General features: G+C 39.8%; 1 protein-coding gene across 1 annotated transcript in view; it reads right to left on the bottom strand.

Moving 5' to 3' along the window:
- Nucleotides 1–303: 303 nt before the first annotated feature.
- FOXP1 (forkhead box P1) overlaps nt 304–12,361 on the bottom strand; it is a 226,593-nt gene continuing 214,535 nt past the window's right edge. Inside the window, exons 14-16 of the mRNA XM_004675975.2 lie at nt 10,932–11,001; nt 6,117–6,283; nt 304–484 (exon numbers count right to left, since the gene is read on the bottom strand). Of these exons, the coding sequence (XP_004676032.1) occupies nt 340–484; nt 6,117–6,283; nt 10,932–11,001 (382 nt within the window). The 3' untranslated portion in view covers nt 304–339. The remainder of the gene's footprint in view (nt 485–6,116; nt 6,284–10,931; nt 11,002–12,361) is intronic.

Below are 12,361 nucleotides of genomic sequence, written 5' to 3'. Positions count from 1 at the left end.
GCTAAAAGTGAATCAGTTTAGCAAATTTACAACACTGATGTTGACTGTTATGTTAAGAGAGGAAAATCCCAAGTACCAAACAAGTCCATCCAATGCACAGAGTACAAATTCCTTTTTTCAACAAAAAGTAGAAAAATCAAAAATACTCCCAAATGGGATTCTTGATGGCACTAAGAGTTAACACATTTCAGAGTTGTCAAAATGTAGTGAAAATCCTCCAGACTGTACAACAAATGGAGAACAATTTCACTGCTAATTTTTGACGTGTTTAGCTTTGTTTTGTTTTGTTTTGTTTTTTTTTTCCCAATCTTCATTCTTGGGGTCAGCCCACCCAGATATTCACTCCATGTCCTCGTTTACTGGTTCGTCTTCATAATCTCTGTCGTGGTCAAAATCTGGACTGTGGTTGGCTGTCGTCACTAAAGAGAGAGGCCCTTCAGCTTCCTCTGGATCCAGGGGCTCTTCTTTGACGTGTACAGGATGCCTGGAAGAAAATGAGCAGAGGTTCACTGAGAGAGATTTCCTAACCAGAGCAACTCAGGAGTTCTGGGCAACAGAAAAGACACATCTATAACTACAATGTGCAACATTACAGCCCCTCACCACAGGTGATAGTAAAGTGAAAATTAATTAAAAATTAATACAATGCCACATGCAGCTGCTCAGTTGTCCTGGCCACACCTCAAGTGTTCTAGGGCCACATGTGCCTAGCAGTACCGTGCTGAATAAGAGAGAGAGAGAGACAGACCGACAGACAGACAGATGGACAGACATAGAAGGTTCTCTGGCTAGGGCTCCTTGAGAATGACTACTGTCTGGACAGAGTAGCCTCTCTTCTCAGTGCTGTTTCTCAGAATTTGATGTGCATCTGAATCACCTGGGGATCTTGTTAAAATGCAGCACGTGACTCAGTTGGTCCCAGGAGTAGCCTGAGACCCTGCATCTCTTATAGGCTCTCAGGAGATGTTACTGGTCCAAGGAATACACTTTGTGTAGCAGATAACTGCCCCAGCCATGGCATTCAAGGTGGATGAATACAAATCTTCAAATAATTACGTGAAATAAAAATCTGTAATACAATGGTGGTTTATGGGGACTGGTGAGTGCAGGAGGCAAGGCTAATCATGGCTTGCTGTGTGTTCTGCTTTGCTAGTTAACATGCAGAACCTGTGAAAGAACTCTCCAGAGACCGACCCCAAGCGAGGTTCTATCATTAATCAACTTCAAGCAAACACAGCAAAGAGACACCATGATACATGCTTGAAACTCCAAATTAATGCATATTTTTACAAACTGTCAATAAGGCAAGAAAAGCCCTGGCAGGAAACACAAACGGAGAGGAAAAGGCTCGCTCAACACAACAATATGATAAGAAAGCAGAGCCCAATCAGAATAATAACGCTGTCAGCTGTAAACAAGGCAAAACAGGAGACCCGGCTGGTAGCAGCCTCCGGGACATGGCCACGATGAGATCTGCCAACTTTCTCATTATGGACCAGCTCCTGGTTCACCCGAGGGGGACCACGGGGATCACACAAAACCACTCAGATAACAATTGAGAAATGTTGTTCGTAAATCATATTTACAACCGATCCTTTGCAAATACAAATTACTTTCTGTTACAGGGCTTTTGATATGTAAAAGAACCATTCAAGTTAAAAGGGTCCCATCTCTGGGACAGGCTGCAGAAGGCAGGATTTTTTAATTGACATTATCAAGTATTAGTAATAAGAGGTGGTACTGGGGATGGCTGGCTTCCTAAATAATTGATGTTGTATGCAGGCCCCAAAGGCCACTTGAACCATTTAAAAACAAACAGAGGAGTGCTTTGGACTGCCCTTGACAACTTGAACCTTCAGAAAACCAATTGACTCTAAAATTAGCACAGCATAGAGAGTTTTGGGGTGGGGTGGTAGATGTCAAGATAAATAGGTTTTAAAAAATCGTGTCCGTACTTTTAAAAACTACTTGCAAAAAGAGATATAGTGGTGTTTTTTTATAGCACACCTACTGGCCGGCCGTGCTCTGCCTCTACCTTTTTTGTTAATGTAGCTAAGTCTCAGGATGGCTATATAATGCACGTAGTACATATGTAAAAATATGATTAAAAAAATTAGTAAGAATGTCAAGATGGAAATAGCAGAGCACTAAAACAAACAAGCGTCCCAGTAAGCAGGGATCCCAAAAACCACAGCAATCATATGTCCATGAGGTCAGCTCTAGTTAAGGACAACTTTTTGTGTGTGTTTATCCCCTCCCTCTGGGGATATATTTTTACATACTGTAAATGCAGGAATACTATGACTTATTTTGCCAGCTTTACAGTTATGAGTTTTATGGCTACATGAGATTCCATTGTGTTGACGTGTTGGTCTCATAATAAAGTACATTTTGTGACTGTCTTCCCCTGCTCTCCTTTGCTCTTTGTATAATACAGTGACCATTTATCTTTCTATTTCTGTTGATTTACCTCCTCAGGATAAATTTCTAAGAATGAAACTGTTGGAGCAAAGGCCAAAACATCTTTATGGTTCCTGTGATTCATTGCGATATTAATTCGCAAAGGGGCTATATAAATTTAGACTGAGCCTCATCAGCACCAAGCACTAGTTTTAAAAACATTTTGTTGCTTAGCAGGTATAAGGTAAGCTTGGGTTACCTTAAATCGTATCTCTTAGATTGCAGACCATGGCGAACATTTCTCATGTTTCGGTTTCATATTTTCTCTATTAAAAACAATTATTTTATAAATTACTCTATCTCCACAGACCACAAGACTCTGGTAATGTTAATTGGACAGGAATGTGTCTGCGTTTTACTTAGCCATGTAGTGAGGTTCAAATATAGTTTCTCAGGTCAACATTTTCCTACTCTCATTTTTTTAAACTATCAGATTTGTTAATATTTCCAGGTTTAGAAAACTGAATTTGATGACATGAGATTACAGGCAAGTGGGGGAGGAGAGGCCTACAAGAAATGAGCAGCCTGCATGAAGTCCTTGCTTTATCATTTTGAACTCTGACAAATATTTATCTGGGGAAAAAAAATCAGATGTCTGTAAAGGCAATTTATATTAAAGAAGTTTTTGCTCCCCGTCCTTCAAAATAGGAGTAAAATTATTTACCACCTCAAAGACACAGGTTACGGCCTTTTCTTTTGTACACGCTGGCATGACCCCAGTGCAAAATGCAGAGTGGGTTACCGAAACATGTCACTGAGAAGGAGATCTACTGTGTAAAAGCCTGACCACACAACCAAGTGAGATATTAAGACTTCTTAAAATGCTAGAGAAGGCCCTCCCTGGTGGTGCAGCTGGTTAAAGCACAGCACTGAGAAGTTAAAGCCACTTCCGCATGAGTTCGATTCCCGCCTGCCCCGGAGGTGTCCACATGGCGTGGCAGACCTCTCCTGACCCGCCCGCTGCTCCCCTCAGCAGTGTGTTTCATCGATCTGCCTGTTCTGCTCCCCTCTCTGTCTCTGGTGAATCCTCTCACCCTCCACATCTCTAGCTTGTACCCCGGTTCTGTATGAATAAATAAATAAATCTTAAAAAAAATTATTATTAAAAAAAAAAAATGCTAGAGAAATAAAATCCAACTTCAGTTGTTTCTTGATACCAACAGATCCCCCTGAGCGTGGCAAATGCAGTAGCACAGGCATGCAGTGCTTCCGAGAATAGAAGAGAATGGATTTCCATGCAAGATACATTTCAAGTATGATGCAAACTATTTCAGATATGATGCCTCACACACACTACGTCTCCCAGAAAAGTGGGGCTCTACGAGGCACCCTTCTTCCCTGTGCAGATCGCTGCCCCCGCCACCGCACCTCTCTCTCCAGCTCCTACTTCTAGAAAGGCTAACATTGGAAAACTGTGCAAACCACACATTTCCCTCTTTTACATCTGAGTAATTCCTTTGTTTAGCCTCTCTGGGAACACAAGAGTTTTAAAATAAAGCTGACTGGTGTTTAAAGGCATTGTGTTCTGAGGGTGTGTGCGCAGCAGGGAGTATTTTGCTTTGTAGCTCTTTTGGCTCCAATCAGGATAAAAGTGTAAAGCCCCAAAGTCGTAATTCTGTAACTATTGTCTAGGTCTCCAAAGAGAAAAGAAATGCAGTAGTATCTGTGAGTCACTGAAAGGGTAAGAATAGCCAGTCTGTTTCAACACTAGATGTGATTTGGGCTGCCATACTAACAAGGTCCTTTAAGCCTTGTTGGAAGTTTATGACTTGATTTATTCCAAAGATCTTGAACAGTTAAAAAAAACAATTTGCATCATAGCAGGGTAATGCATATTAGACAAGAACGAAAACTCTGTCATTATAGAATTCACTTAATGGAAATACAGGGTCAAAAAGAGTAGCAGTCTATGACACTGATGGCAGGATTAGGAATCTGCTGTTGACATATAATTATATTTAGCAAACAATGTAAACCTGTGAGATCTGAGCCACAAATGGTGCACATTTTGATGTCTTTATGCAGATGGCTAGAAAACATGGTTTCTGGTAATACTGGGGTTAATTCAACAAATTAACTGTGTATTAACTTTATCTTCCACAGCACATTTAGCATCATTCTAAACTGCTGCCTGAAATTTTCCCCCAAATATTTTAAGTGATTGCCTGTATGAAATAAACTTGAGAAATCTGATAGATTATAAGAAAAAGTATCACTGTCATTCATTCAATAACTTCAGTCACTTTTATTCTAATGGGCATTTCTTTAAGTGGCTCATATATCAATTTACACTTGTTCTGAACTTTAATATCACAGTAAATACTACTGTCATGGCAATGACTTAAAGATGAAAATGAGTGTGACAGCGCATCAGAAAGATGTGATAGCCTAGTGAGAAGGGATGAGGTATGGCATTCTCGCTATGAGGAGTAAACACATTCTTAAGGTGTTGTGAAGTAAATGCTAAGGGATTGCGCTTACAAGTTAGGAGCAATTATTTCAAAAGATAACTAAATAAAAACAAAGGGATGATTTACATCATTAAACATTCTTTTCAAAGCACTCTGGCCCTGAAATTCAAATGCTAAATAATCAAATTTCAGATTTCCAGGAACACACCAATTATCCTGGCAGATAGTATTTTCATGATGGTCATTAGATGCCAATTCATTCTGTTCCTAATTGCTATAGGTCATATATTCTGTTGCTATCATTCAAATTATCTTAAAAAAAAAAAAAAAGATGTTGATCAGTAATTCAGAAAGCCCATGTAGACAAGAGGTCCACACGGAGCTAACAGTATTAGAAATGCTGTGTTAAAGCAGGCGGCTGTTTCAGACACTCGCTGCTAGGGAGAGGCTCTCATTTTATCCCCAGTAAATCCCATCATTTGGGATATTGTGGTTTCTTCGCACTGTTTTAAACTTTTCGAGGAGTGGGGGGAGTTGTGACAGTTACAGTTCCCTCCCATGATCCAGCCATCCCCAGGGGCACCACAGCTTCATGGCCTGGACTTTCTGTGGTTTCTTAGCCTGACTGCCATTCACATTCAGCGTGGACAACCATCGCCCATCACTTCATTCGGTTATATGTGTGCTCATTACACTGCTGTCTGCTGCTATAATGCTCCTATTAATTTTCCTTTTGATATTTTAAGAGCAATCTATAAATCATGCTGCCTTTCATTTGTGCCATCATTAATGCTTGGTAATAACACCCCGGCATCCTGTTTGAGGTTCAGCTTATCAAACAATCGAGTAAATAAAGATTCTTTTTCTCCCCTGTTAGGTTCACCATGCCCAAAAGTAGAACAAAGCACAAATTTTTGCACAGAGATGCATACCAATTTTAGGAGAAGAGAGTAATGTGGCTTAAATAATGGCCCAAGATGATAAGTAGAGAAAAGAAAGGAAAAGTGTCAGCTACTTTAGTGATGTGTGCACTTGGGGAAGGGTAGGGAGTTGCATAAAGTTGATGACTTTTAAGGAAAAGTCAGTAAGACATCCTTTTTGTGCTAATATTGCTAAGCATTTCCAGAAGCATAAGCTTCTACCTGGGTTTGAAGAATCAGAAAATACAGAAAAGGTGTACAGGGCTCCCAGAAAAAGAGGAGAGCAGCATCTAAGAGCAACGCCTGGACAGTGGACAGTACTCACACAGCTTGCATGGGCGATCTGCCCGGGCTGCTGTCACTCTCATTGCTGTTGGTATGCTCCATTGTCCCGTTGAGCTCTTCCCGTATCACGCTGGCTAAGTTGCCCAGAGTGGGATTTCCCATGGAAGCGGTAGTGTATAGAGGTATACTGTTCTCAGCCATCGAAGCCTGCCATCAACCAAGAGAAAATTTATGAAGACACAGGGTATGCATACACAGGGAAACTATTAATGGTGGCTGCATATAATTGTCTTCTATTGAAGTTAGCCATAGCATGGTTGGCAAACACAAGTCTCTAATAGGTATAGAAGGATTTTTCTTTCAAAGTCAAGTTAGTGACACATATTTCAAGCTTGAGTTTGAAAAGCTAGGTGGGTATGGGCTGGGGGAAGCTCCCTGGGGAGGAAAGAACAGTTCAGCCCTGCTGGGTAGAGTCACATGGTTTAGGCAAAGCTATCTAATATGAGGCTTGTGTCTGATGCCTTTTTTTTTTTTTTCAAGAGGAACTGAATATTTCCAGATCACAGGGAAATATAATGGGATTTTCATTTTTTTTTTTATCCACTTTGATGACTCCATATTGGATATTGAAGATCTGATCAGATTATTCTGGCTGCACAGCTCAAATTTATGAGAACTTCCATAAACATTTACCTCTTAGATCCTATAGAAAAGGAAGAGATTATAGAATTGGAGTCAATTTTCATCTCCCTCCCCCCATCATTTCCTTTTTAATCTGTTTAGTGTAGTTTGAGATAACTGAATGAATATAACTCCATCCAAGCTTTCAGACTCTGAACAATTACCTGGAATTTTAGGACTAAAGAAAAAATTCTCTGGCAACAGGAAGTTCTAAATCATATTTCTTAGGGGGTACCTACCATATTGAAGGTGACAAAGTCACTCCAAATGAGTGTCAGCACAAAAAGTGTGGAAATGGGAAAACAAAAAACCCTAAACTTTATGATGGGATACTATTCACTTCCTATCTTACTGCCTTTAAATAAAATGACCACCCAGATGGAAATTCAGACAACCATCAATTATATCACTAAAGTGTCCATACTGTTTCATCTGGATAGTGATTATGATCCAGTGACATTTTTATTTTATTAAAGAGGACAGCCTTGCAAAAACTGGCATCTCTAATTAGACCAAGATTTATCAGAAATGTCCTCTTGCTGACTCTACCAGGCCTGATTTTCCATCCTACTGAAGAAAAAGTAAAATCACAAGACAATCTGGCAGGGTGACTTCAACTGGCCAGTCATACAAGACTCCAAACTATTCTGGAAATCCTGGCTTTCAAGGAGAACTAAAGCCAAAAAATGAAGAGAAAAGGACAAAACAGGGCTGTGGAGAATCTATACATTATGCAATCTCCATCTCACACTACAAATCTAAAGCCAGAAATGACTTCTAGATATAAGTCTGAGCAATGACGCTCCATCCACACCTAATCCAGCACTGGGTAAGGAAAATCCAGCACTGGCTAAGGAACAATTTCAAAGCTGGGCCCTCCGCAAGCCCGCAGCTTTTCTTTTCCTCCACTTCTGAATTTACAAAACTGCCTTCTTAAGAAATGGGGCGGGGGAAGAGGAAACTCCTGTTTTATTTCCAAATGTGGTGAACTCATTTTGATGAACAGCAAATCTGAACATTCCTGACTTTCCTACAGTGTGTCCAATAATTTGCATCAAGTACTTTTTTTTTTTTCCAACGGCTCTCTTGTAATTTCAATAAAGCATTTCCCCCCATTTTTGGGCAGCATTAAATGCAAGGATAGTTGCCAGATATTTTCTCCCCAATCTGCAGCTGGAGAAGTATCTTAACTGCCTTTATTTGAGACAAAACAGTGGTCAATCCTCTCTCAGTCATGGCAATGTCATGGGACCATCATCCAAGTCTCTTTTAACTAGAAATGCAAGATTGGCTACCTCAAGACTATTTTGCTATTACATAGGAAGGATGCGGAAAAAAGTGGGCTGTCACTGGCTCAAGTCAAACAAAACTGAAATGTGTGAAGAATATGTTCTTTCAGATGAGCCAGTCACCCAAAGGCAGGGTAACCTTGTTGGGATTATCTGATCTTCTTGGCTCTCAAATGTTCTAGGTCAAAGTAATTTCTGATGGGGACTGTGTCATAAAGCATGGGTTGAAGTCACAGTGATGACAGGCATCCTATAGGCAAGCACTGATATTGAACCTTGGTTCTCAGACAAGAAAGAGCCAAGTGAAGAAAACCAGCCTTCTCCCTTTATAAAATTATCCAGTGGGCCACAAAGAGAACCTAGCGCCTGACACGTCATTATTTGGTGAGTGATCAAAGCCAACTATCCAATGTTTGAAAAATATTCACTAACTATCCACACCTACAAAGCGGTTCTTTTCTGTAATTCATGTACTCATAAGAGCTTAGGTGGGTTACAGATTTTTATAATGGACTTAATTATATAAATGGCCCTGTGCACAGTATGTGTTTTATATCTCACTGGTACCTCTGCCAAAATAACGCAGGTACTTAAGTGATGATGCCGAAGTCCTGGAGTACTATCACGCTGGAACATTAACTGCTCTGAGAGCTGAGGGAAAAGGCAGTCTATAAATACGGAGCTTTATGGTTACCCTTAGTTACTTCACTTTTTCAGAGCATAATGTAATCTGTCCCAAGTCCAATGTTTTATTTCTGTAGTGGATTCTGCTGTCCTATTTTATAAATTGTATATCATGCATTATGTTGCTTTAGTAATCTTTTAAAGATGTTGTTCCACTATTATTTTTACTTGTCTTAAAAAATGGAAATGGGCAATAAAGGAAAAGGAAGGCCTGCTGGTAGAATCTTTATTTAATTTGTGTAGCAAAAAGTTGTCTTTGAGGCTGTCTACTGACCAACTCATACAAGAGAGCGAAGATTCACTCCTCAATCATGGGTTTATGTCAATTTGTTCAGCCTCACCTCCCTGTGAAAATAAAGTTTTCTTGAAAACTGCAGTAGAATTTTGGGCTAACACTGACAAGGGTGCAATAGATGCAAAAAAAAAAGAAAAATGTTTAGAGCTGAAACATGAACAGTTCTAGAATGACAAAGCATCCTAATTGAAATTAGTCACATAGTTAAGAGAATCCTGAGGATGGAGGAGCACTGCCTTTTTTTTTTTTTTTTTTGCCTTTCTGCCTCATGAATGTAAAATGTGCTTGTCATCTTAATACTGTTCCAGATAGAGAGGCTTTTAAATTCACACTTCACAAGACTCCAGGGAAAATAAGTTACTAATGAATGGTATTTACAGTGGTGGCATCTAAGCGTGCTTTCATTTGCTTTTCTAAAGTTACTGGGTAAACTACAAATAATTAAAAGCAATGTGGAAAGTAGTTCTTCCTATTAAATTTGGTTCAGTCAGTCTAAAAATAAATAAATATAATTACTGGAAAGATGAGTTCAATGAATTTGTTTCTGAAGTGAAACTATATACAATACGAACCATTAGTTCTTGGGAGCTATTAGCCTCAACTCACTGCTTAGGGAAAATAATGCTGTAGGGCACAGAGTAGGTGCTCAATAAATATTTGTGGAATGAGCAGTGAGAGCCAGGCTCCTATCATTACCTCCTCCTTACCCCACGCTGTTTCAGTTACGCCACTTGTCTCACAAGCTTTCACGGTGATCCCCTAAGAAGCCTTTAAAATACTTTATTCCACTTGCACCCTTCTCTTATAAAATTTTAGTATCTGCTTATGTATGATGGCCCTTTGGAGGAGAATAAAACGTTGACGTATCTAAGAACCAATGTTAAGGTGATCACAACAAACACAGGCTATCAATATCTGCAATAGCATGGGATTATATGTGTTAGATAGATCGATCTGTAAATATAAATATATACATAATATCAGTTAGGAGTTAACATTTCATTGACTTGTCACTGAGAATCTGGAAAAGGTGGGAATCAAACAGGGCCATAGGCACAAAGACACTGCCGACCCGTGAACTGTTGAGGGGCCTGGGTACAACCTAGGGGCTTTAACAAAGCAGTCCTGCAGAATTTTCTCCCACTTATAAGATTACTGTCTGGTAACTGAGAAATGTAATAAATAAAATGCCTGCTCAATACAAGGGCTGCCCTGGCAACTCCTATCTGGATGATCATCTCTCCCCTGCTCAATACCAGTATCTCCATTTACCAGTAACACAGGTTACCTAATGAGTGCTGGGTCTGTCGGTAGAGGAAACAAACATTCAGTATGCTTATTATGTAATTTTGAGCAATCTTCTGGAAAGTTACACCGTCTTCTTAAACACCTTCACCATTTAAACAAAAACAGTTTACTTTTACAAGATGAACCAAACACATATCACCGCCGGACAAAAGAAAATGTGCTAAAATAGACTTTCAAAAGAAGAAGAAGAAATAAAAAGCTCTGCTTTCTCTTTAAACCCATGAACAATAGAAGGTCATGTGATACAGTGGCCTATCATCCCGCACATTAATAGCTGTGCTAGAGTAATTACACTTGTGGTATTTTTGCCTCAAGTGAAATTCTGAAATAAGAGGATGGAAATTATGATACTGCTGATAAATATTAATAAGTGAACTTTTAATTTTTTTGCCACAATATTCAAAATGCTAAGCATCCTGCTAATGCTGAAGCAGCCCAATGTGTTTGCCTCCAGGGAGTACGATGCTTTGTGCACTTAAGAAAAAAGTTTAACGGAATTAAAATTTAATATCTAATTAGAGCGAGGCTAATATATTTTGAAATGAGTGGGGGAGACATGTGCCCCTGCTGCATATTCGGGAATGGCCGTTCATCTTACCTGTAAAGCTGCATTGAGAGGTGTGCAGTAGGCGTGGCTGCTCTGCATGTTTTTAATAAGGGAAGGGTTACTGCATAAGAAAAAGATAAAAAGTCAAAGTTAAACACAATCAACCCCCAAGTTCCTAGCTAAGTTTTGTTTTAAGCTCGCTGGTATCCTTCCTACTCAGAAATTTACCCCGGTAACAAAATTAAAGAAAAGTTAGGTTCTATCCAGATTCCCTGGCTTTCTTGGACAGGTAAGGGCGATAAGCTCTGGGTACAACAGACTTTGCTAGCCAGTGAAACTGGGTGTAAAAACCTGGCTTAAATAATAACAGGTTGGGACACTCTCTCCATGGATTTACTTCAGTGTCTTAAAATACTGATAAATTTCCAGCTTGTTGCCAACAGTTAGGCAGAAGACTGAGGTGCTGGGTAGTGGCTTCCTGGACTGAGGTGAAGAAGCTGGGTGTTTCAGCATCTCCATGGTCTGAACTCTATAAAGTAATGGCTAGGGGAACAGCAGGATGGCTCCTTGGAAGAGTCCCCAGGCCAAAAGAAGATAAACAGAAATATGTACCGGGTAGGGGCTTTCCTAAGGGGGGGGGGGGTTGGGCTGGGATCATTCTAGAACAGCCAAATCTGGGTGGGTATGAGAATATGTGGTGCTGTCCATTAACTTAACAAATGAAGAGAAGATACTGTTTTCAGAAATTCTCTAAACTAGTAAAAATACAAAATAGCCACACAGGAGATACTGAGGTTATTGAGTGGCTTCCAGTAGGAAATTACCTATATAATTATCAGGGGGCCATTAGGAACAGTATGTGCTGCTTTCATTTTTTCCCTATGCTCGGAAAATTTTAATCATTCATTTCACTACATTTATATTATTACACTGGATGACAAATAAGAAATTTACTCTGTTAAATACACACTTTAAATAAAAGCTTCCTTTTACTTGGAAAAATTATGTATCACATAAAAGTACGTAGTTTTAGGGTCCCAGTAAGCTGCTGAATCGAAGTACAACCAATATTTGCATTAAAGACTTCAAAAAAGCATTATTCAAGGCACTGGTGTTCCAAAGAGAAACGAGAGAAATACATGTATAAATCACACAATTTAGTTCTGTTGCAGAAAGCCGTGGCACTGCTACTTGGTGAAATGCAAAACTACATGGGATGAGTCAACCATGCAAAGCCAAAGCAACAGCAGAAAAAAAAAACAAAAGCAAGTAAAGGCTCTTACTGTGCGACAAGCTCGTCAAAGTTTTCATCGGGGCAGTATTTGCGAGGACGGCCTCGTTGAATATGGCGGCCACGTTTAAACTCTTCATCATCAACTGTCCAAAAGGACCCAAACTCATCCTCTACTCTGATAAAGCACTTATGCAGTGAGAGGTTGGTGCGAATGGCACCCTGGGATAGGAGCAGCAGCAAAGGAGAT

This window comes from Condylura cristata, unplaced genomic scaffold (genome assembly GCF_000260355.1).
Source record: "Condylura cristata isolate star-nosed mole 26May11 unplaced genomic scaffold, ConCri1.0 scaffold00004, whole genome shotgun sequence".
NCBI classification, from domain to species: domain Eukaryota; kingdom Metazoa; phylum Chordata; class Mammalia; order Eulipotyphla; family Talpidae; genus Condylura; species Condylura cristata.
Note: the sequence above shows the minus strand (reverse complement) of the source record. Positions and strands in the feature narration are given on the sequence as shown.